The sequence below is a fragment of the Montipora foliosa genome, chromosome 1 (genome assembly GCF_036669935.1).
Source record: "Montipora foliosa isolate CH-2021 chromosome 1, ASM3666993v2, whole genome shotgun sequence".
In the NCBI taxonomy this organism is placed as follows: domain Eukaryota; kingdom Metazoa; phylum Cnidaria; class Anthozoa; order Scleractinia; family Acroporidae; genus Montipora; species Montipora foliosa.
In genome coordinates this window covers 64,982,340-65,006,554 of record NC_090869.1, presented here as the reverse complement: position 1 = coordinate 65,006,554, position 24,215 = coordinate 64,982,340, and the positions used below count along the sequence as shown (strand labels likewise).

The window sequence follows — 24,215 nt, the reverse complement described above, 5'->3', positions numbered from 1 at the left end:
TAATAAACACGCAAGGTAACTTGATCACGGCCGCCGCTGGATTCGATGCTACTTTCGATTTTGCGATTTACTTGTGCAGCCAAAAGTACAACAGAAAATTTGAACGTGGCAAGAATCTCCCAAAATGTTTTTCGCTGGTGGTAACTTTTTATATTCGCGGTTCAAAATTTATGTTGTTTTCATGTCGCAAATTTTGTTGCTGATGGCAAAATGTTTTATTCTCGATCGACACTTCTGAAAACTTCCTTCTGCTCTTCCTAAAAACTGTGTATCAATATTTATTTTCTTTTGCATCAATATTTGTTTTGCATAAAGCAGGATAACATAATCTTTACTTTACCTTGTTAGCATTTCTGAGCGTTAAATTTAGAATTTTCGGTCCTATGTTTCTGACAGCAAGTCGTGTATTTTAAGGTCTTCCATACAGATACTTACCCCGCTGGATAGTGCTTAACTTCAGTGAACGTTTCCGAGTACGCGCTTAAACTTGTGGTGAAAAAGAAATTGTAAGGGAACTTGAAAATGATCAACATGTCAGTCTCAAAGTCAATGTTTCTCGATTCCCCTTAATTTTCTTTTATCTTTCTGAGTTTAGTATTTAGTATTAACCACATGTATATGTGGTTAATAGTAAATACTCAACTCAGAAAGATAGAAGAAAATAAAAGGGAATCGAGAAATCCCGAGAAGACATGATATGCATAAGATAAATCATTTATTAAAAGAACAACTCGCAGTCGTGAGACTGAATTACGTGTACAATATAAAACATAAGATAATAAACTAATATACAATAATCTAAATATAAAAATATGCATAAAGCTAATAAACCATTCATTCATTCACAATACAAGGATAGATTAAGCCTCTTCCTTTCGGCAAGATAATTCAGTATAGTATCTATCAGCATAGCTAAAAATGAAAGAATTTCTGGTACGATTGGTCTTAAGGTTTGGTAACTGAAAACACCTTTTCTTTCTCAACCTACTACTATAGGAGTTGGCCTTCGGTGGTAGTAAGTTCTTTAACTTATGAGAGTTATTATTTACAATGCTATCAAAAAGTTTACTGCATAAAGTATCCCTTCGATTTACTAGGGAAGGAAGATCAGCCTTAACAATTGCATCAGCGTATGAAAGGTCTGGGTAAATGATATGCATAGCTCGTTTTTGTATTCGACATGCATGCATGTCTTTTCAGGGGGTTATTTACCTAAGACATCTACCATGGCAAACCAAAACAACATCTTGTACTATTAGGGTTACATATAACGCAAAGACAACTTGAATCTCCTGGAAAAACAAACGCAGCCCAGTTGACAGTTATGGAATAAACCGCTGTGTTACCACACTACCACACGTATGCAATGCGTGCCTTTTTTTTTTCTTGCAATGTTACAAAATGCAATGATTACTGATGCAAATGAAATGAAAGCTTTGGATACAAACAAAGGTCAATCGTTAAATGACGTCTTGTACCTGTAGGGGACCTTTTGTTCACTAATTTTATGGTATTTTTAGGCATTTGATGTCTCAATTGACTAAAATCAAAATCACCTTTCAATGAACGGGTTGCTTCATGAATGCTTCCTTAATTTCCCATTTTCCTATTCATCAATAATCACGCCTAGCAGCTAGAGTTATCGGTTGAAAGCTGTTAAAACTTTGGGTTTGTCGCATCTTGAGATACAGTACGAGTCAGACTCTTTTGTTCTCACCTTAGCGAGAGAAAAATTTTAGAACACTCAAGCTGAGATTCAGTAAACAACAGCTTTACTTACAGATAGAATGAAGTGACTTTTCCTAATGATGACATCAACGAGGCACATCACTGTGACAATAGCCCTTATTCACGATAGCCGCCATGTTAGTTTTCAAATTGACATGCAAAATATCCACCATGTGTTATGCTGGGGGGCAAACGTTGGAATAAGGCAAATTGCGGAAAATCGGCTCGTCGAAATATTGAATTAACATTGCTAAAAGTACATTTTAGAATTTAGAATTAAATATCTTTAATAATAATTTTATATCTTTTGATTGCCTCCGACATTTTGACTTTCTACTTCGTTATCTGCTCTTTTTTTGCTAAAAAACAACGAAGTAACTTGTGTAGTTATTCTGTTTTACTACTTAGGTGATAAACGTTCAATGAACGTGAAACAAATCATCTGTGTGGCTACGATATTCGTTAGAACCTGTCGAACTTGTGTTGTTTGCCCCCTCAGAAGTGTGTAGTAAATTTGCATGACAAAAGCAAATTCAACATGGCAGCTATCATGAATTAAAGCCTATTGACGCTATTCGTGTTCAAATAGGTGGCCAGGTATTCCAGGGGCACCCAACGACCAATTTGTTGTAAAATGTATTATTATACCCCAGTTAATGAAAATAAATGTTATTAAGGCATTTCCAGGTGTTTTTCAGTGTTGCTGGGAAAACATTATCTGTTCCTTTTTCCCAGCAAGACACACAAGAAATTTCCCAGCCAGCTAGATAAAATTGGTTGGTTTCCCAGCCAGCTGATCAAATTTATTTCCCAGCCAGGAATTCCGCGCGCTTTCAAATCCCTCGATCCAAAACGACCGAACAAAGGCGACAAAACCGGGACAAAACAGGTTTTTTCCGCAAGCGCAATCACTCTGACCTGCCGTCGTATGTTTGTGACTACTCTCTGGGAGAGGGAAGGGGTCCTTCTTTTTTTTTTTCTTGTTTTAGTCGTCCTCAGTCTTCAGAGTTTCTACAGCCAGCTCGGGTTGACATGATAGAAAAAGTCAGTAACTCCCAGGCAAAACCTCTATCAATAATAAATTTCCCAGCCAGCTCATCAAAACACCTGTATTTTTGCCAGCCAGCAAGATTCCTCTGGGGAACAGATAATGTGAGGAACAGATTCGTTGGGTGCCCCTGGTATTCTAGAGTTTGCATAAGCCCCCAGATTTTTAATTCAAAATGCGTTTATTGTTAGCGCGGGAAAAATTGACTTTTGTTTGATTTTTCTTATGACTTCGGACGCCAATTAGTCAGCTCTTGCCTATGCATGTCCAGTACTCACTAAGAACCGAAGATACGATTTGTCGACCCAAAAAATGCATCTCATTAGATAATACAGTCGCACAGCAGCTTTCCCCACCAATCGAACGATCCGTACGACCCGCGTTGATTCGACTATTGCATGTTTTAGTGGCAGTATGTATGTCGCTCATTTTTATGCGGTCCAATCTGTGGATGAGCCGTTTTCATAAACATGAACACACAGGAGCGCATACCAAAACAAACGAGACAATGTGAGTATGAGTCGCTCTAAAACCCGTGCCGTAAAAAGTTAACAGCAACACATGTATGTATACTTTTGCGTACGACGTAGACCGACATCTTGCATGATGTGCACCATATTCCAAAACGGTCACCATTTTACTTTTCTTTTGTTTGATTGTAAATTGGCCCTTTTGGCCTCGTTCAAGGTTAAATATTCTTTTCAATTTTACGTTTGAAAGCGAGGCAAAAAGGGCCAATTTGCAAGGAAACAATAGAATACTAAAATGGCGACCATTTTGGAATAAGTTGTATGAGTCGCGTAAACATGAACGTAGCGAAGATCGTACTACGGCCGAACCTCCCGTAAGCGACGTCCATCCAAAATGTCAAGCCTAGATGGTCGCTTACGAGAGCTTAGACCATATTAATTTAAGTCAAAATTTTGCCTCATCAGCATATGGTAACTGCACAGAGCTACCCCATGCGCCAATGCCGATCTAAGCACATGTTTTTACGGAGACAACAAGACATCGATACCTGGGCTGAAATCAAAAATCAAACTTGGGCTGACTAGGGAATGATTGTTGACTGCGACGAATCAGCACTGTATTTCGATTTTCATACCGTAGTTCCGTTTAAACTGTTGACTGTTCTTGAGCGAACATTAAATCGGGAAATTAGTGTTAATTTTCTGTAATTAAAAGTCATTGAAGGTCTTCTCTTTTAAGACTGATCTAATACAGTGTATGTGCACTTAAATGTTTTATTCATGAAAAAAGTCAATTTCAAGAACAAAATTTCTGTACGTCATAAGCCTGGTTTCCATATGATCTGCAACGGTCTGCAATCAGTTTGGGACACGATCGCCGATAGGACTGTAACACTGCACGTCGCAGACATATGGAAACATTTGTCCCCGGCAGCACATGGTCTGGATGATCGGGAAAGTTGAATCTAGTTCTAGTTTCCCGATTACATGTATTACGACGCTTCCGACTAAGACAATTTTTAATGGAAACGTGTGTTACTTCTGAGATGATCCGTGTCCTACCGGCGACACACTATTGTTTGCCTTGAAATACATCCAATCAGACTTGAAGTAAGTGCGCACCTTTTCTCCTCGATTCTCAGAGGAGTAGTGGTACGTTTGCCTGCGATCGCTTCAGATTTAAATGGAAACATTTACCTGCGGTGATTACGAGCGTCTGCGATAAGACCGACGCAGACAGCTCCCGATCGTCGCAGACCGTTGTAGATCATATGGAAACTAGGCTATAGCCAGGGCAACAAATTTAGTGTAGGGTGACAGCTTCACTAATTTCAGAAATTATTATGAGTTTGCCAATTATTAAACCATAAAGAATATGGTTAAATTGAGAAACATGGCCTTAAGCTCCAAGAGCAAATTATACATGTACCTGCTTACAGCCAAAAACCAGCAAGTCAGTCAAGCCTTCCAAGTTCAGGTATCATGTAAAGCTGAGCATCAGGTTCAAATGGGGCAACCACGTACTGAATTTCCTTCTCCCTGCAAGAAAATAACCTTAGCAACAATTTTATTAAGATTTTTTAATTAGTATTTTCAGGAGCCTGTAAGTAGGAACGAGAACCTCCCATATAATTCTTTATCTGCGTTTTCACAGACTGATTTATTTTTAGATTGAATTTCCCGCGAATGAGACTAGCCCTAACCCGCAGAGCCCGATGACCAATCACAGGAAAATAACTTGACGTCAAAGCATCACCGAACCGGAAGTGACTTTGCTGTTCTGCGGCAAAGGTTGTCCAAAAATAGATTGGTCTGAAACATTCCGTGTGTGGGAATTGCTTGCCCTACTCATGGGCTCCTGGTCTTTTTTAAATCATACATTACGTAAATCAAAACAGAATGATGAAATATATTTTTCTGGCATGCATTCACTCAAATTCATTTTTTTCGGAAATCCCCCATATCTTCTCACCCGACAGAGATGTTTACCGTCCGGTGATCAGACGAAAATAAGAGTAATCGAAAATTTCACCCAGCATGCTTTGCGAGTCGTGTCCAACACCGCCTGCCCTCAACTATTAGGGAGCTTAAGCCCGCCGCACACTTGAGGAAAGAGCTGAGCAAACTGCCTCGCGAGGCGGTTTGATCAGCAGTTTCCTCACGTGTGCGGGGAAATTGTGGTGAGAAATTCGCCTCACGAGGCCGTGAGGATAAAATCAAACATGTTTGATGTTTTTGGCCTCGCGAAACAAATTTCTCAATGTGTGCGGCCATCGTGAGAATCGAGCTGAGCTTGCTTTAATCAAGCATCCAATAAAAAAATACATGGCATACTCACGTGACTCCAGCGGTTCAGGATGGTGTCGGAGGAAGAAATTCCGACGTCACGTGAGAATGCCATGTATTTTTATTGGATGCTTCATTGACCAAGCTCAACTCCATTCTCACGATGGCCGCACACAATGAGGAATTTGCCTCGCGAGGCGAATAATATCAAACATGTTTGATTTTTTCCTCACGGCCTCGCGAGGCCAATTTCTCACCAAAAGTCCCCCGCACACGGTGAGAAAACGGCTGAGCAAACCGCCTCGCGAGGCAGTTTGCTCAGCTCTTTCCTCACCGTGTGCGGCGGGCTTTACGAAACGAGGACGACGACGGCGACGACCTTTTTAATATGACAAGTGTGTGCTAGCTCCTCAAGAATGACACTGATCGGAAGGGCGTTTCATTTATGGGAGAAAAAATGAAAATTCCTCCTCAAGCGCTGACGTTCTTCAAAAAACCTCAAATTTGGCTATTTCATATTGTTGTTTTGCTGACGACGGCAAAGAAATGGACAAAAGTGAAACACGCACGTGCAGGGCGTGCAAAGGTATTGTTTTTGCCCGCTAAATACGCACATTTGTTACGTTCTCGTTGCCGTCACCGTTGTCGTTGCTTAAATTCCCTATTAGGTTTGCGGCGGCCGGTGGTCTGTCGTTTATGATATTTTTCTGCGAAATTTCAGACCGCAGTCGTACAAAGCCGAAGAATGACGTAATATTATACCACGCAAGCCCCGCGCCTTTGCCAGGTTATTCCGCTCACACGCTCAAAAAAGGAGCTTTTCATTCGCTGTTTCGAATTTTAGTTAACTTCTAATTAAAACACTTAAATTCAGTGATTTAAAAAAACGTAAAGGAGTTGTTATTTTTCGGTTGTCGTTTGGTCTAGGTACACACTTCCAGACAGTGAACTATTTTCAATTTTTTGTGAATCTTAGGCCATCCTCTTTTTTATCTCTTTTTGGCATCGTCCGAACGACCCAAATTTTTGGCATTTTCAAACAAAAAAAAAGTAACGACGTAGTTAAACCATTTTTCACTGTAAATAATTCTTTGAATCTGAAAAATGAGCATGGTAACAGCATAGAGAAAACCACGTCTTAATTCTACAATAACATCAACCAACTTTTCTTCCATATCGATTTGTTGTTTCCAGGTTCCACAGCAATGATGCTGGGGTACCAGGCCTCCTATTCCGAAACTTGTCTCGTAATTTTTTTAGGGTTTTTTTTTTTCAATCTGACCGACCGACCGACCCAATATTAATATAAGGAAACGCATTCGACCATTCCCAAAAAAAAAAAAAAAAAAAAAAAAAAAAAGAATAGGAGGATGGTCTTACTTTAAGGAAAGGAAAAGAATTGAAATTCTATTCTTTTTATCCTGTTCCATGATTTTTCTGGAATGTTGTGGACACACATTCCATGTTTCATTTGACTGATCGAATTACCAAGAAAGGCAAATTATTTCTAGGACTCTATTCTTAACTTGTTGTTTACATTACCAAACTTTGGATTCCAAAAAGAAAACCCTTCAGGAGAACCCAATATCATAAAGGTAGTTAAAACTTTCGATTTATGATTCGATTATTTCCTAGCCATTTTTGTTCGTCACTTGTATTTTTGAGACCTTTATCGAAAATGTAGCCTGTTGTCAATTTTTTTTCTATCAACAAGAAGAAAACTTTGCAAGGAAAAGGAAATTGGAGTTATAACCTGGTTATCCTAACGAATGATTTTTCTGGAACTCCAACCTGCCTTGTTGCGGACACCGTGTAATTTACCCCAAAAAAGGCAATTTATTATTAAGTTGTTGTTTACGTTACCAAGCAGGAAAGATATAACTTTCGATTTTCAACAAGAAGACGCTTCAGGAGAACCCAAAACCATAAAGGTTATCAAAACTTTCAATTTGTGATTCATTTCTTCCCTTTTGTGTTTTGGCGCTTTTGATCGAATGCCGAGCCTGGATTTCAAGCTGTTCAGCAGTAACGACATGCACGCCTTGCAGATCTATCCTGCCACCACGTACTGACACCAAGGATTTACGGACAAAAAATCGACGTTTCGATGCCATAGTGCATTACCGACAAAAGGAGGCAATGGTTGCGATCACACTTGAGAGAAACAGTGTAGTGTCAACACCACTCTAGTGTCAACTCTCAAATACGACCGCAGCCTTTCTGATGTTTTGAATCCCTAGGAGAACACTGAACAGTAGAACTTGATGTAACACTAGTTTTAACTCCCTAATGCGACCGCAACCAATGCGTATTCAGGTGCACTGGACACCTCTTATAACATAACTTGGATAAAACGCCAGTGTGACCAATAACAGCGTTTGTCTCATTTCACCTTGAGTGCATGCATGCGTTCACGTAAACAATGCGTAAATGCCAAACCGCTTTTAAAAAGTTAATTAAGGCCCGGTTCAAACGTCGCATTTCACATGTGCCGAATAATATAACTCCTATTTTAGTCGACTAAAACAATTAAATGTGGGAGGCGCGGTGGCCTCATGGTTAGTGCGCTCGACTCCGGATCGAGTGGTCCGGGTTCGAGTCCTGGCCGGGGACTTTGTGTTGTGGTCTTGGGCAAGACACTTTACTCTCACGGTGCCTCTCTCCACCCAGGTGTATAAATGGGTACCGTCGTAACGCTGGGGGTAACCCTGCATCCCATCCAGGGGGGAGTAGAAATACTCCTAGTCGCTTCATGCTACGGGAACCGGAGATAAGCGCCGGCCTGATGGGCCTTCTGGCTCGTAAGCAGTGACTTTTACAACAATTAAATGCGGCATTTGATTCAAACATCGAATTTAACTCCGTTCGCCTTCAATATTCCCAGTCTCCACTTGGACAGGCTGTATCCAAAATGCCAATAGCGTCATCTTGGTCTTCACTCGACTCGCGCCTTTTCATCGTTTCATTGAAGCAAGTCTCACAATATGCCACAGATTTTCCCTCTTTCCACCCAGGAGTGTCCTCAGCTCTTCATTTTCAAACACCGAGCACCTCATACAATAATAATTGCTGCACGTCAAACAAGTATATTTTGTTTTTGAAGAGCACGAACTGCACATTCCTTCGCCTCCCGCCATTTTTAAAATTGCTGTTTAGACTCTTCTGCGCATGGCATTTACGGATTATGGTTGCTAAAGGAATCGTAATAATTTACTATAATTTATGCATTATATTTGGCACATGTCAAATGCGACGTCTGAATCAAACGTCGCACTTAAGCCGAATATTCGACTGTTTCAGTCGCAGATTCGACTGAAGTCGAATTTAACTCTAAACTGTTGAATTTAATTTATTCGAACGTCGCATTTCACATGCAGTTAACTCTCGAGTTTTATTCGGCACATGTGAAATGCGACGTTTGAACCGGGGCCTAAGAGTTTCAAAAATCAACAAGGACAAAAGTAGTCACAACCCAGAGATAATTCACCCAATAGGAGATGGTTTTTTGTTACTCGTTTTCTTTTTGTGTAAATTATGCTTACTGATTAAGAGCTAAGACCAGACAAAATCGATCACTTTATTCATCACAGAGAAGAAGAGGGTTTCTCAGGTGTATTGAAACACAAGCCTACGTACAGCAAGGGTGGGTTTTTCTTGTATCATCTGAGCTACGTATAAATCTAAAGGTCCTTACTGACAACTTTAACTTTTTTGAAGCAGTTGTTTCCGCGAAGAATTTCATGTTAAAGCTAAAAAAGTAACTTTTCCTGCACAAAAAGAAAAGCAAAAAATTCGTGCACAAAGGACAATGACATTTTCGTGAATAAAGATGGGTGACTACGTGTGCGATTCACAAAACTGAAAATTGCATGTGGCGCAAGTTTTTAAAGCGCTACAGTATTCTCTTTGTTCTGTCAGAATTTTGAAACCACTCGATCGAACACGTCACAAACTTAAATCAGACTATTTATCACCAGGCACATGCAGTAAACACTATGTATTAATTTGAGGAGCATTTTACAAATTTTGAAGTCATTTCTTAACTCTTTTTTCAAAGTGCTGATGTGACGGGAGCCGTTGTAATAGCTGCGTACGGACCTAAAAGTCAAAAGTTCAGTTTGCGTTTCAATGATCAAGGCACAATTATTCAATTTTTAAGTTTGCGTAGAATTTGAACACGGCTTCAATCATGTTGAATATATTCAGTATGGGTGCATAGATCCTCAGCATTCTTTTGTCAGTGACAAAAGGATGTGCAACTATTAATTTAGAATTTACTTGGTAAACTAGTCGCATATCTATGTAAACTTCGGCTTTCCTAATGTCGAACATCAAATGAAATCTTAACAAAGAAAAAGAAATACAGTAGAGATATTGGCTAGATTATTATTTATTATTTAGGTTAGAGTAATGGCGACGATTCTCGCTATGTTCACTCATAAATGTTGGCTCGCAAAGTGATCTCTTCTAAAGTTCGGGGACCAACCCGTTCCGAAAACGCTTGGCATCTTTTAGTGTGGGTCTACGGCGAACGGTGTGGGAATTTTTATGTGGTTGAGCGTATTAAACACCATATTCGGGCTTAATTTCAACTACGCCATTTTCGTTCAATGCCACGTTTGCACCTTGGCTTAAACTTTACACGTTCACTACACAAGAAGAATCAGCCATTGCACAATCATGCCACGTCTGCGCTTTGGTTGACTTGGCGAATGCGCCTTACTAGCTTGAGTTGCGATTTTGTGACTGGAAGCAAAAAAAAAAAAAAAAAAGAAAAGAGACGAAGCCAAAATTTAACATCGGGTGTTTTCCTTGGAAAGAACGAGTAATTATGGAATGCTTTGCTTCGGGAAATTAAACAGTGAACTTGAAAGGTGGAACCGTATTCAATTCCATTACTCAACTTAGAGGAGTAACTTAATATTTAACAAATAAAAAAGCCTCCCCTGACATCTGTTCTGTTGTAAAGCACTTAGGAAGTGAATAGAGCACGAAAGAAGTGTAGAGGAAACAAGAGACAGAGTAGCGTGTTTTCCCTATACTTGTTGAGTGCTCTATCCGCTTCCTAAGTACTTTACAACAGAACAGATCACAGGCGAGGCTTCTTTATTTGTTTTATAATAAATGATTTCTTAATTTCCTCACGCATTCGGCTAAAAACTTCGGAAAACTTTATTTTCCGAACCCCACGAGTGGCGTCAGCCATGCATCTGTACTGACATAAATCACGCGGCTTTTCCCCGACCATTCAGAGTGTTTGTTATATCGAAACTTTATTATAAATATTTTAAAATTAAACTCAAAGACGAGAGGTAGAAGTTTGAGGCAAATAACATCTTCAATGTTTTTGTTTTAAGTACATTTAATTTTATTTGATTTGATTGTGTCATCTATACCTTCTTTGCGATCGGTTGCTAAGGGATAATTGTCCAATTTTTGGCTATACTCAGCAACGTACTATGTGGGGGGAAAATCTCAAATGCCAGAATTACAACGCAAACATCTTAGGGCCTGTATACAAGAAGGAAAGAAAATCCTATTGTTAGTTTATTGCCTCTTTAAACATTTTTACAACGCCGATCGGGTTACCCTAGCGCTGAGGAGTAGTCATCTAATTTACTGGCATGAATTAGTACAATGACGTATGGCTTGAAGGAGTAACGTGAATAAAGGCCTGGCCAAACGCTCCCAACATTTCAACGCAACATCTTGCAATATTGTTGCATGATGTTGCGACATGTGTTGAACGGGGTGGCCAAACGCACGCAACACTTTCGTCATTTTCAACGCAACATGTCAATGTTCATGTGCCCCAGGCCCCTGGCGCGCAAGAAGTGGACCTAACGCGCATACTCTAGAGCAACAATGTTGCTTGAACGTGGCCAAACGAGGACAACATCATGCAAAATCCAAAATGTTGCACGAATATTTTGACCGTTTTCAAATTTGATCCAACATCATCCAACTGTTGATGCAACATATCGGATCAGGGTGGTCAAACGTGTGCAACATGTTGTGCTTAACAATGTTGCAAGATTTTGCATTGAAATGTTGCGAGCGTTTGGCCAGGCCTTAAGACATCGTACGAATTTTTTGAGATTTGAATGTTTTTTGACATTGTTTGATCATTTTGTATTGCATCGTTTCGAATGTAAAAATGATTTTATTGTCTTATTCGGAGATATTGCGAAGAGCTTATTTGTCTGAAGAACAGAATTGAACTCTTAAAACATTCAACCACGGCTATCCTTGGCTACTTCCTTGTAAGGCAGGCATTAATTCAAACTTGTGTCTACCATGTCAAAGGAAAAACCGGTGGGGAAGACAAGATCAAGAAGCAAAAGATTTGTCATAAATTCGGGGTTGTGACAATGCCGAATTCAAACAACAACGATGGCTTAGGCACTGAAGCAATGCCCCAAAACAGTACTTTTGGTTTCAAGAGATAAAGCAATGGTACTGCACGCTCGGGGCGGCCCTCATTTATTCCTTTTCTTGCCATTCTCTTCAGCACACATTCCGGCAGCAACCATAAATCGTTTTCTTCGACTTTCAATAATTTAGGGCTCTTGAGATCAAGATCTCTTATGAATACACGATCAACATTACAGACACATGCTCGTGGGGTGCTCACTATAATAAAGGTACAGTACCGGAAATAAAAACTAAAACTACCTATGTTGGAAACATAGGATATATACAGATAAGGGATGCAGATAAAATTCGTAATCTAAAATTCAAAATGTGACATTTTCTTAGGTACTGACTAAATTTATAAACTGTTGCGTTAAAGCTAAGCTACACGATTAAAGGGTCGGATCTGAAGTTTTTATTGTTGGTTTTCACTCACGTGATCAACAGCCATGATTTTCAACGAAAACAAAAGAAAACGGTTGCATAATAATAGAGTTAAATTCACGGGGGATTTGGTCAGGGCTCCAACATGGCCGCCGTTTCTTTGTTTAGGGGCTCCAACATGGCCACCGTTTCTTTGTTTAAGGGCTTCAACATGGCTGCCGTGATGCCATGTGAAAACCGAGAATAGGATTGCTTGAATTAACTAAAATCATTCATAAAAATAATCCGAAACAAAATTCCACTGCACAGCGCCACTACACCGAATTGAATTTTTCATAAAAAGTGCGGTTTCATACACATTGGTAAATGCCATTTCCCATGGTAAATTATCCCGAAGTGCCTCACACTTAGGTTTTAGAATACCGTATTAACCAGCGCACACGTTAGGGACTGTGCAATAATTATCAGGAAGGGGGGGGGGGGGGGGGGGGCGCAAAAATGAGCTTCATCAAAGGAAAAATGAGATAGGTCCCCCCTCCAGCAGCGTCAAGATTAGCTCTGACCCCCCCTCACGTTCTCTCAAAATTATGATGGGCCTCCCCCCCCCCCCCCCCCTCTCTAACCCCTACCTTTATTCACCGTAATGCAACGCATTCCACTGCGTCGTCAGGGATGAAGAGCACCTAGAAACTTTGTTCTTCATAATCGTCAATTTCCGAATCGTCTGATTGTTCATTATCTTCTTGGTCTTCGGAACTGCTAGATTGCTGCTCATCCGGGTTTTCTTTACCTTGAGCTTCCCCAGCACCTACAATACGAGCTACGAGTGCTGCTTTCCCTCCGCTGACGGGTAATCCATGTTCCTTTAGGTAGAGTTTCAGTTTACTTGCAGACAGCGAGTTGACTTCAACCTCGTCGGACCAATTAATGTCTGGAAGTTTGTTCCTTTCCGTTGCCCGTTTTTTTGCTTTCATTGCAAGGAATTTTTGGTGCTCTATGAGGTGATTACAGGCATTCACGTCAATCAAAAAGTCGTCGCACAATTTCTGCACCTCTTTGCTGTCGACCCTCCTCCCAGTGGCAAACAATCGCTTAACTTGGATGCTTGGCAGGAGGCTATCGATTTCCTCTCTTGGCACAACAGATGGAATGTATGTACGCGGCGTAGTATTGCTGAGAGTAGGAACAGGGAACCAATTCCCAGGAACCCCCGCAGACCAACCTTCGTGCTCGCAGGACTCACAGGTTGGCTTGCACGTGAACTTGAGGTATTCTAAGTAGTAATGTCCTTGCCTCACCTGATCATCCTTCAGCCTCTGTAGTTTCAGAAATAAGGCATTCCCACACATCGTGGGCCTCTTGTTGACAGGTGCCTTCTTCCATTGAATTAAATACTTGGCCAAGAAGTGCAAAATCTGCTGTTCCTTTGGATAACTGAGAACAGAGATGAGAAAATCATGTTTTCCAGGTCCCAGCTCGTCATGAATTCTCTCCGACACTTCTCTAGCCAACTTCCAGGTATTTCCCACCTTCCACGAAAGGCAATGTTCTTCAACCTCTTTTAAGGTCATACTTTCCATTTGAGAGGCCGTAAGTCCATGAAATGGATCGGCAGATGGTTCCACTGGTCGCCCGGTCGCGAGAGCTTCGCCGATGGCAGCATTAGTTCTTTCTGCCTCATTTTGAGCGGAGTCGTGTGGTGCTCTATGAAGGCGCATGCGGTGATCGGACTCGAGCAGCTTACAAACCAACACAAGCAAATCCTGGACCTCATGGTTGAATACTCCCGCTCCCGGTCCTTTATCAGTTAACTCCAACATGTAAGGATACGGAATAGGGCGACTCCGGTATGTCTTCACCTTGTGACAAATGCTGTCACATAAGGCCATAAGCTCATTCGAATCCTCTGGTATGCTGCATGTTGTCAATTTGAGCAAGAGGTCTTCAACGCCAAGGAGTAAAGCATTCATTTCAATTTCGTTAGATAACTCTGTGATATTCACACCGGTGTTCTTGAAATGAAGAAGAGCATCACGCAGACCATTACTGAGGAGATCTTTTCTTTTTTCCTCATATAAAGTGAGAGATTGGAGGTCGATGTCCTCATCGTCAAGGGAAGTACAGAAGGTATAGAGGAAACAATGATGTTGGACTTTGAGCAAGAACATCGCCATATCACTAGGCAGCGATGATGGGAGGCAGAAAACAGTAGGATGTTCTTCAATTAAGCGTATCTGCTCAGACGCCCAAACAGCTCCAGATGACCCGAGCATCTCTCTATCTTTAGGCCTAACTGTAACGAACGACTGATCGTATGTGCGAACCAAAGACTCTTTGTCATTTACATCGGTTACCTGCCACTTCATCACTCTAAAAGCACTTGGTGTAAGCTGATTCTCAATGCCAACAAAGTCATGTCCTCTGTACTGCTGTGGATTTTCAGTGGACATAAAAATGCCTCCCCCTCTTGTTCCCTGCCACCCAACATCTGTCCCTGCTTTTAGCGTTGCCTTGTCATCCATGCTGATATCTAGGGTAAATGAACGAGCAGGGGAAGCAACTCCATATACCGCCAGTCGCACCATTTTGACATGTGCTCGTTGGTAATGAGTGTCAATATGGGTGTCTTCCAAAATCTTTTCAGGCTTCTTGCATGTGAACATGTATCGACCATTCGCCGCCTGGCGATGTCGTTGACCTTCTCTAGTACGTTGTTTTCTTGGTTTCTGCCAAAGTGCGACAGTCCTAGAACTTTTTATAGTCGGTTTTCCTTGTTCCTCCAGATAGTAATTTGCGATATCTAGTAGGTCTGACTCTTTAACACGCCCTCTATCACAGTACATCACAGCATCACGCCGACGTCGTTCAGCGCTACTGTCGCTTTCTAGGGTTTGAACTACCATCTCCACTGTCTCTTCATCTAGTTTGTTTGGGCGACCTGCACCAGTTTGCCTGGCTTTCAATCGGTTCTGTTCGACTAGATTCTGTGCAACTCTTACAACCATAGCTTTAAATGCTGGCGAATCTTCTGCGGAAAGTACATTAGTTTTTTGCTGGCAACGCTCTTTGACCGCAGACAGCTTAGCCTCGATCGTCTTGCGATTTACTTCAGACAACAAGCTATTTGTCCATGCTTTTTCCAGATCAGCCTTTTGTTCATTCAAGTGCTGAATGTTATGCTTTAATCGGAGGACTACAATGTCCTTGGCGGCTGTTTTGGCATTCTTGCATTCTTCTATGACGTATTTCACCCTTTCTAGGGAAGCATTTGCAACAGTAGGCTTTATCCAAGAATCATACAATTGCTTGCCCGTGCACACAATAAAAAAGAACATTTGCCTTCTTCGGCTACTTTTGATCTTCAGTAAAGAATTCAGGTTAATAATCATCAAAATAATTACCAGAAAAAAAAAAGTTAAAAACTGTTGTTTTTATAGATGGATGAAAAGAGGCTCAGACAGAGGCTTATAAATAAAGGTTGTAGATAGAGGATTTTCGAGGGTCACAGAACACCTGCTTTCACGCGTTCACTAGATGTTTGTGTTCATTATATAGGATGTGTGATGTATATAATTATATGTATATAATTATATAGTTACTGATGTTTACCTGACAACAAACTTGACAACAGTCCTCTAACTACCACTTTGCTCCATTCTGAGTCAAGTGTCTCTAATAGACCTTGAACAAAATCAAATGAGACAGAGGCTTCTTCTTTTGTTGTTGCCTTTACAGAATCTGCAATTTCCTTGCAAAACAGAATAACTTGATATTATTTTTAAAAAACTATATCGCTTGCATTATTGTTTAAATACGTAGTACCCTTATTTAATAAAAAATATTTTTTTAAGGGCCTATCCGCAGTATTTGGGTCAACCTCAATGGCATAGGTGCACCTAGGCAGCAGGTTTTCCAGGGGACTCACTTTACAAAAAAAGGTTGAAGTATTTTTATTGAGTGGCAACAGAAACCCATAAGGGTTGAAACGTGTAACGGCCCCTTGTGTGCTGGGAAACGAGCTTCTGAATATTCAATTTGCTAAATACCATATTTGGAACAACAAGAGCGAGGGGTTTCCAAATATGGTACTTAGCACTGAAACATTCAACCAATCAGTTGGCACTGAATATTCGGAAGCTGTGAACGCGCGTTACACGTTTCAACCCTTATGGGTTTCTGGTGGCAATGCATAATGATAACCAATTATTTGAGAGTATCCACGATGATAATCGCAGAGATCTTGATGGCAGTTTCTTAGTTACACCAAGGGAATCGCCTTGCTTAACTTAGGATTACACGGCATATTTTTGCTAATGCCTTGTTTTTAAAGAAACACTTACATTTAGCAATCCAGATAGCTCGACTTGATCATTCTGTAATACGACGAAGTACGTTTCTTGGCATCTAAAGATATAAACACACAGACCGTGCTCTGGGTGAAGGAGGTCTTCTCTAAATTGGTTCCTCTGTTGTTTCAAAGTTACATATTCCCTGTCTTTCGTATAAACAAAATCCGCATACAGGTCAAATGCTAACTCGAAAGAGAGATATCCTTTCGATCGACCAGTCATAACGAACTCTTCCTCGTATGATGCTGGCACCAATAGGCTATCTAATACTGCAACAAGACCTTCCAATTTCCGCTGTTTCAAGTGACCTTTGGTCGTGTTTAACAGGCCAAGGAGCTTATCTCGGTTCTGCCCTGCTGTCGATGTTTGCAAAGATTTAGACAAAACATCACTTATTCTTGCCTTTTCCAAGATATCGTTGTTTTTTGAGAATCGTGGCAACGATAATACATCTTCACTCTCTAAAATATCCGTTTGTTTCGCCATTGTTGCTCACGCAGGTTTGGTTGAGTCAACGCTAGACCTGTGGAATAAACTGTCAGTTCGTATCCAGTCTTTTCGATGAGTATAGGAAAGCCTGTGCGATTTTCACACAAACACACGAGACACTTCTGCAAAACACACGAGACAACTGTATAAAGTTATAATTTTATATTCTGGCCATGGGAAAAGATAGTCGTGGCCATAAAAGAAAGGAGTGCCTTGTTAATGACTGCGACTGTGAGGAATACGAAAGACCTGTGGACAGCAATAATATCAACAACTGCTCGTTTTGTAGCTGTCCGCCAACAAAGCACAGACGAGTTGACCCTAGCAGTAACGATTCACAGTCGAAGCGGACGACTGCGACTGGAAATACCACCAGTTCCAGCGCAGAAAAGAGTTTTACTACCTTACTCAAGCGAGCCGAAGTGGAAAAGTACAAAGTATGGTTTTGTTCCTGGTGCAAAAAGGCGAATTGCATTATTCGGTAACAAACTCCTGCCAGATTTTTACGAAAGTTTCAAAACAAGGTGATTTGCCCTATCAGAACAAACAAACCCATTCAAAAGGACCTGAAGCAACAAAGAAGAATAGAAGTCGCTAATGAGCAACTTTTCCTTTTTTTAAGTGTGATTTCCAGTGGAGATTGAAATTATATAAATGTTCTGGCAAATTCAAAGCAAGGGCAGGCCAGAAGAACACAGGACAAGATTTTTGACTTCGTCAACGCAAACTCGAAGAAACAATAAACGACTTTTTGAAGTGCAAAAACGTCTCCTACATTGGCCTCGCGAATCAGTCAAAAATCTTTCTCAGTATTCGTCGCACCAGGCCTGGAAGATTACTCGACCCGTTTTAACGTCTTCAAGGATACAGCAAGACACTTACGCCACGGAGGCGAAGAAACCGGAATTCCAAATAAACTGCAATGGCTGCAAGAAACGCCTTTAAATATTTTAAAAGGTACAATAATTACTAAGTGAATTAAGGAGTGTATAAGAGATTTCAAGACCTTTCGAGTCAAGATTAATGAACTGTGGAGGAACATTTAACAAGTATTAGGGTGTGGCAATCAGTTACTGAAGTCGAATGATTTAGTTCCCGAAGTTTATCGTTACTTGTTTGGCTTATTCGAATGCTGTTTTTATGAAGAAGTACATTTTGCAGGAAATACGTTTCAAAACGTGAGAAGATTATAAAAGCAAGAAGAACGCCAAGGAAGTTGAAGCTATTATGATTTAAATATTCCTCCTAAAGCCGATATTAACACATTGCTCGCCAAGCGTGACGTTGCAATCAAATCATTGAAGAATTTCAAGTTGTATACGGCATAGAAACGAAATTTAGAACTGTAAAGAAGCAATTAGAAGTAATTTCTGACAAAATCATGGAGAACGGAATTTCTGAAGGTGAAACGGTTGTGAAAGCGCATGAAAAAGTTGGTGTCGAAGTTAAAGAAATCTATCTGAAATGTACGGCCAGTTTCGTAACATATCAAAAGCAGTATTCCAAAAAAGGGAAGATCTTGGAAAACCAAGCATTGGCAATTGGTCAAATGAACAGTGCATTAAAAGAAATGGTCCAAGTATTGGAATGCAAAACAAATGATAAAAGTCATGGTTTAGAGAAATTTTCGGTGCCCTCATGGGATGGCCAAAGGCGAACATACGGCGAATACGTGGAAACACGAATTTACTCACTGGATGAAGAAATATAATCAAGACAATGACGAACAATTACAAAGGTTTCGGAAAGCCTTGCCAAAGAATTGGTGGTCAGATCAGGTTAAATCTTGTAAAACAATAGAACAAGCCTGGGAAATCCTTCATCTCGAATTCGGAAACAAAAGAAAGCTAATGGATGACCTTTTGAAGGACATTACGGACTAAAAGCCCGTAAGAAGTGATTCAGAGTCACTTTCGTAGCATTTGTAAACGACATGAATGATAGTGGATGTAATGTAGATAAGTCTGGTGAAGCTCCGTTTGTAATGTCACAGTTACTTTCCAAACTGGACCCTAAAGATAACGCAGAATTCGGACGAATGAATGTTTCATGAGCATCGCGAAGAAAATGCAAACAATTTGCATGGCTGCATAGAGAAGCTACCCTTCGTTCAAGAGCGGGTAGAGAAAGGCGAATATTCGAGAGGACGGAACAACGCGCCGCTAGAAGAATTGAAGAATTGTGCCCCCTGGGCTGTCAAACAAGACACCTGCTCACAGCCTGCCCAATATTCCAAGGGACTTTAACAGTTGACCAACGGTGGGAAGTTGTGCGTAGACATAACCGTTGTCGCAAGTGCCTCAGAACCCATTACACTAATGAATGTCGGAAGCCCGATGGAACTACATGTGACCAATGCACCAGACGACATCATCGTTTTTTACATAGTGAGGCCCCAAGACCATTGAGTGGACACCGGAATGTCGGTAGAAACCAGAATAGATCTCTCGCATCTGACAACCGAGTCACGATGAACAGGCAACTTCAGGTTATCGACCCCTCCCAGAGTCAAGAACCAGAAAGAAACGATACAGAAGAATCACAGAATACCTCGGCACAATTCGTAACAGATGTGCGTGGGGGATGCGCCATTTGCCCAGTGCAAAAGGTCAAGATAGAAGACAGCAATGGAAACCAACATGAAGTTCTCGCCATGTTGGACAGCGGTTCCAATACAAGCCTACTCGCAAAAAGCATTGCAAAGAAACTTAACTTGAAAGGAACGCAAACACATCTAACAATGAATCTTGCTGGTGGTCAACAAGTCTTGCATTAGAGATTTAAAATTACTTGAAGGTGTTCAGAGACGTGCTACACGCTATATTTTAGGTTGTCACCGGGATTCTAATTCTCCCCCTAGTTATAAATCTCGCTTAGTATCTTTAAATTTGCTATGTGTTTCTTACTGGTTGGAATGCCGCGATCTTCTTTTTCTCTACAAGGGCGTCAATGGTTTACTTAATTTCCCGCTTAGTATCTTTATTATATTTTCTACTGGCGGCACTTGAAGTGCTGCCAGTTCTTTAAATCTTCGTCATTTCCTCCGTTTTCGCACATCATTATTCAGGGATTCGTATTTTATTAGAATTGTTTACTTATGGAATGATTTACCTTTGTCAATTAGGCAGACACCTTATATTAAGTTATTTAAAACTAGGCTATATGAGCACTACTTTAAAAAACTGGATTGTGACTTTGAAACCGATAGAATTAGAACCTGGAAAACTATTTTTCCTAACTGTCGTTCAATAGGGAGACTTAATTGTTGTTAATGCTTTTATTTATTTATTTATTTATTTAGTTTAGTTATCTTTCTTTATATATATATATATATATTTATCTAATTATCTGGGGGTCGCCTCGTTGGGACCTAGAGTCCGTTCGCGTGCCCCCTCACCGTCTCATAGTAACTTTTCTGTAGTCGGTGAAATTTTCTTAATAAATAAATAAATAAATAAATAAATAAATCGTGATTGGCACTTGTACCTCGGGCATCAAAACACTCTTCCAACTTACTACGTTTAATTTCATGGGCGCTTCGTCTGATCTTTTTGACGTATCCATGGAAATTTACCACGGAGAGTTTGCCTTGGGAAATGTCGGTCACACGCACTAAATGCAGTTTCCTGTGGTAAAAGGGGTTTTTTGGCGGTAACAGTGCCCCATGAAACCGCACGTAAAATATGAGGAAAATTTGGGGATCACGACCTTGTTGTGCTCTCTTAGATTATATGTGCTATCTCGTCTCACAATTATATCTGACATCAGTGAGGGCGTAGTATAATCTCAACAGAATTAACTATTGTAGGGTAATGTGAAGTACTGTTTTGTACTCATGGAATTGGGCCCACAGATCGAAGGACAAAGAAAACTCTGGCTAAGGTGGGAATTGAACCCACAACCTTATGGCTAGATCAACGCTGCTCTACCGTCTGAGATACAAAGTCAGACGCACTATATTCGCCCTTTTTATTTACCCTACAATAGTTAATTCTGTTGAAATATAAAGTGCTACACGACCAATGTTTGCAACAAAACGTAACCCTTGTACTTGTACATATTCATTGCCGCTTCAGTTCCCACGATTCGCTCCCGTCTGACCTTTAAGCTCAGTCGGTAGAGCAGCGGTCATCTAGCCCGAAGGTCATGGGTTCAATTCCCACCTAGCTCAGAGCTTTTCTCTGTCCATGTGTGGGCCCAATTCCCGTTGAACAAAAAACCTGTGCGCGTCTATGGGGACGACTTGGTTAGAAAATCCGCATCAAAGCTGAAACGTGCATCATTTTTTGCAATACATGTCGCCATCTAAGTCATTCAACTCTTTGAATTCTAACTTCCACAGGGATTTACAGGTCATCAATCGATATCCGTATACCACTTGCCATTATGTTTTGGTTACCACTGGCAATTCTGATGTCTTTGTGTTTTGCGGCGAATGGAAATGATTCGAACACCAACGGCACGGTAAGAAAAGCAGAGTAAGTTGCGTCAAAGCGGCATCATCAACTTTGCTTGACGCTTTGGGTGCCCACGTTTAAAATTTGCTTGAGTGTTAGTAGTTTTCATGGTGGTCAGATATGGCAATTAGCAACGTGCCTGTCACGCACCGGTGGCTCAGTTGGTTGAGCACCGGGCTGCCATTCAAGAGGTCGCGAGCACGACTCCGGCAAGACCAATACTCAGGGTCTTTAAATAACTGGGGATAAAGTGCTGCCTTTGTAATTACACCCGCAAACGGTTAGACTTTCAAGTCTTCTTGGATAAGGACTATAAACCGTAGGCCCCTTCTCAGAAATATATTCAAAGAATATATTAAAGAACCCACACACTATTCGAGAAGAGTAGGGGATGAAATTCCCGGTGTTGTGGCTGTCCTTTGTAAGTGTATGGGTGGTGGGTATAGCAGGTCCACATCAGCTAAATAGCTGCCAAAACTTTAACCTGCTAAAACAAATAAATAAATAAATAACAAACAAACTGACAGTGTAGGGCATACAACATGCATGTTCCTTTTTCTTTCACGCGAAAGGCTCAAACAGACTTTCCTTCTACTTTCCTTCTTCAAATTACTGTGTTCAGAGATTGAATTCGCAGGAGAAAACTACCCCTCGATTGATCTTTGTCTGCTCTAGGAGCTTCCTACCTGAGCGGCCTACTTTGAAATCAATTTTGTCGATCAAGCGCGATACAACAGCGATGAATGTGAGAACATTACACGTCTTGGCTTCAAATCCGCCTCCCGCCGTAACTTCAATTGGGATCAACCATTTTTTTGTGTTCTATTGAGAGAAAGCTGACTTTTCGAGCGTTTAAGTTAGCCCTTCGCTCCGACGAATGGCTAACGCTTGAAACGTCAGCTTTCCAAATCTTTCACGTTGGTTATTAGACCTTTATCAACTCCTTTGATAAAATCAATTTCTGTGCCAATTTCCCACCGACGCAGCACCACAGTTTCTTTAGACTAAATTTTGTTTACTATTGAGAAAAACCCAATCCACATATGACGCCGAGTTTGGGAATCGAACCCGAGCCACATTGGTGGGAGTCGAGTGCTCTCACCACTGCGCCAGCACTGCTCCCCTCTAGAAATACTTGTTATATGTTTATCATCATCAGTCATTATTTTTAATCCAAGGCCGCATTTCTTTAACAAAGAATCAGAGAAAAGGTTTTGTCTAAAAGACCAATAGGCAGTAATTCTCTTCGGTTTGTCTCTCTTCAAAAAACAATTGCTAGCGTGGAACCCAAGAAAGAGTAAATAAATACACACTTAATTGACCACTCCCCATAGGGACTTTTCACTGAAAAGTCCCGCTATGGGCCAATGAAACACAATCAGGACAGAACAGCATTCAATAACAACTGTTAAAAATCCCACCTGGCCGGAGGCAAACCAGTTGGCTGTTCACAAGTGCAGGCAAGAAATTGAACAAATTCAACAAATGGTCGGCAGAACATGTCTTGAACCCGGCATGGCCGGATCTCAAGGCAAGCACTGTCTCTATTCACTGGGCCGCAGTGCCTCCTATTTACAAGCGCAGCTAAGAAGTTGAACCAGGGACTACCAGGAACAAATTCAACCAGTGGACAGAATGTGTCTTGAACCCGGATCTCAAGGCAAGCACCCTAACAGCTGGGCCGCAGTGCCTCCTCAAAGAAGTTAGATTCATTGAATAATAGTAGAACGTAAGAATAGTGGTGAATAAATGGCATCCATGATTTTGTTTTTACCCTTTGAAAACGCTTTGAGTCGGTTCACTAGGTAAGAAAACTAAAACATAACGGAAATGTAAAGATAGTGAAAAAACTGCTTTGTTTTTGAAGCTATATAATACCTTTAATTGAAAGTAGGAAAAGTGGTGAATAAATGATATCCGTAATTTGTTTTTACACTTTGCCTTGCTCCCAAGGAGACTGAACCAACCTATTGTACCAGCAGCCCTTGATGCGGCATGCCAGGAATTCCCGGGATTCCTGGAATCCCTGGACAAGCGGGATTCATGGGAGTACCCGGAGCTAGGGGGCCCCCAGGAGGCAAAGGTGATGAAGGTGCTCAAGGAAAACAAGGTCCACGGGGAGGGAAGGGCGACAAAGGTGATGCTGGAAGACAAGGTCTCCCTGGTCCTCAAGGACCACAAGGCCTCCAGGGTCCTGCAGGTTTATTGAGCCGTAGTTGGAAACAGTGCACCTTTAAGAGCATAAATGATGATAAGGACACTGGATTGCTCAGGGTGAGTTTTGATACGTTGTCGTCCTAACTATACGTGCTTGCAAAGGCACCTTCAAAATTGACACCAAAAGCAGTTTTTGATGCCGTTATCTGATGTTTTTCCGCAAAAAGGCAAAGGGCTATCAAGCTGATAGGAGGAAAGGCATAGAAATAGTAAAGACCCCAATGGAATGAAAATGCGCCAGTGAACATAGCCCCTGCGTCTGGTCTCCATGATTAAAAGGCTCGGTATAGATCATGTTACAACAAGCATAGAATAAAACGTCTCTTGTTTCATGCATTGCAATGATACGAGTTTGCTCACAGACTGAAGGCAC

At 41.0% G+C, this 24,215-nt stretch overlaps 1 protein-coding gene across 1 annotated transcript in view; it reads left to right on the top strand.

Annotated features, from left to right (window-relative positions):
* The first annotated feature begins 9,143 nt into the window (after positions 1 to 9,143).
* Positions 9,144 to 24,215, top strand: part of LOC138005003 (collagen triple helix repeat-containing protein 1-like) — a 36,681-nt gene continuing 21,609 nt past the window's right edge. Inside the window, exons 1-3 of the mRNA XM_068851300.1 lie at positions 9,144 to 9,175; positions 12,097 to 12,176; positions 21,511 to 21,632. Coding sequence (XP_068707401.1) covers positions 21,555 to 21,632 — 78 coding nt within the window. The 5' untranslated portion in view covers positions 9,144 to 9,175; positions 12,097 to 12,176; positions 21,511 to 21,554. The remainder of the gene's footprint in view (positions 9,176 to 12,096; positions 12,177 to 21,510; positions 21,633 to 24,215) is intronic.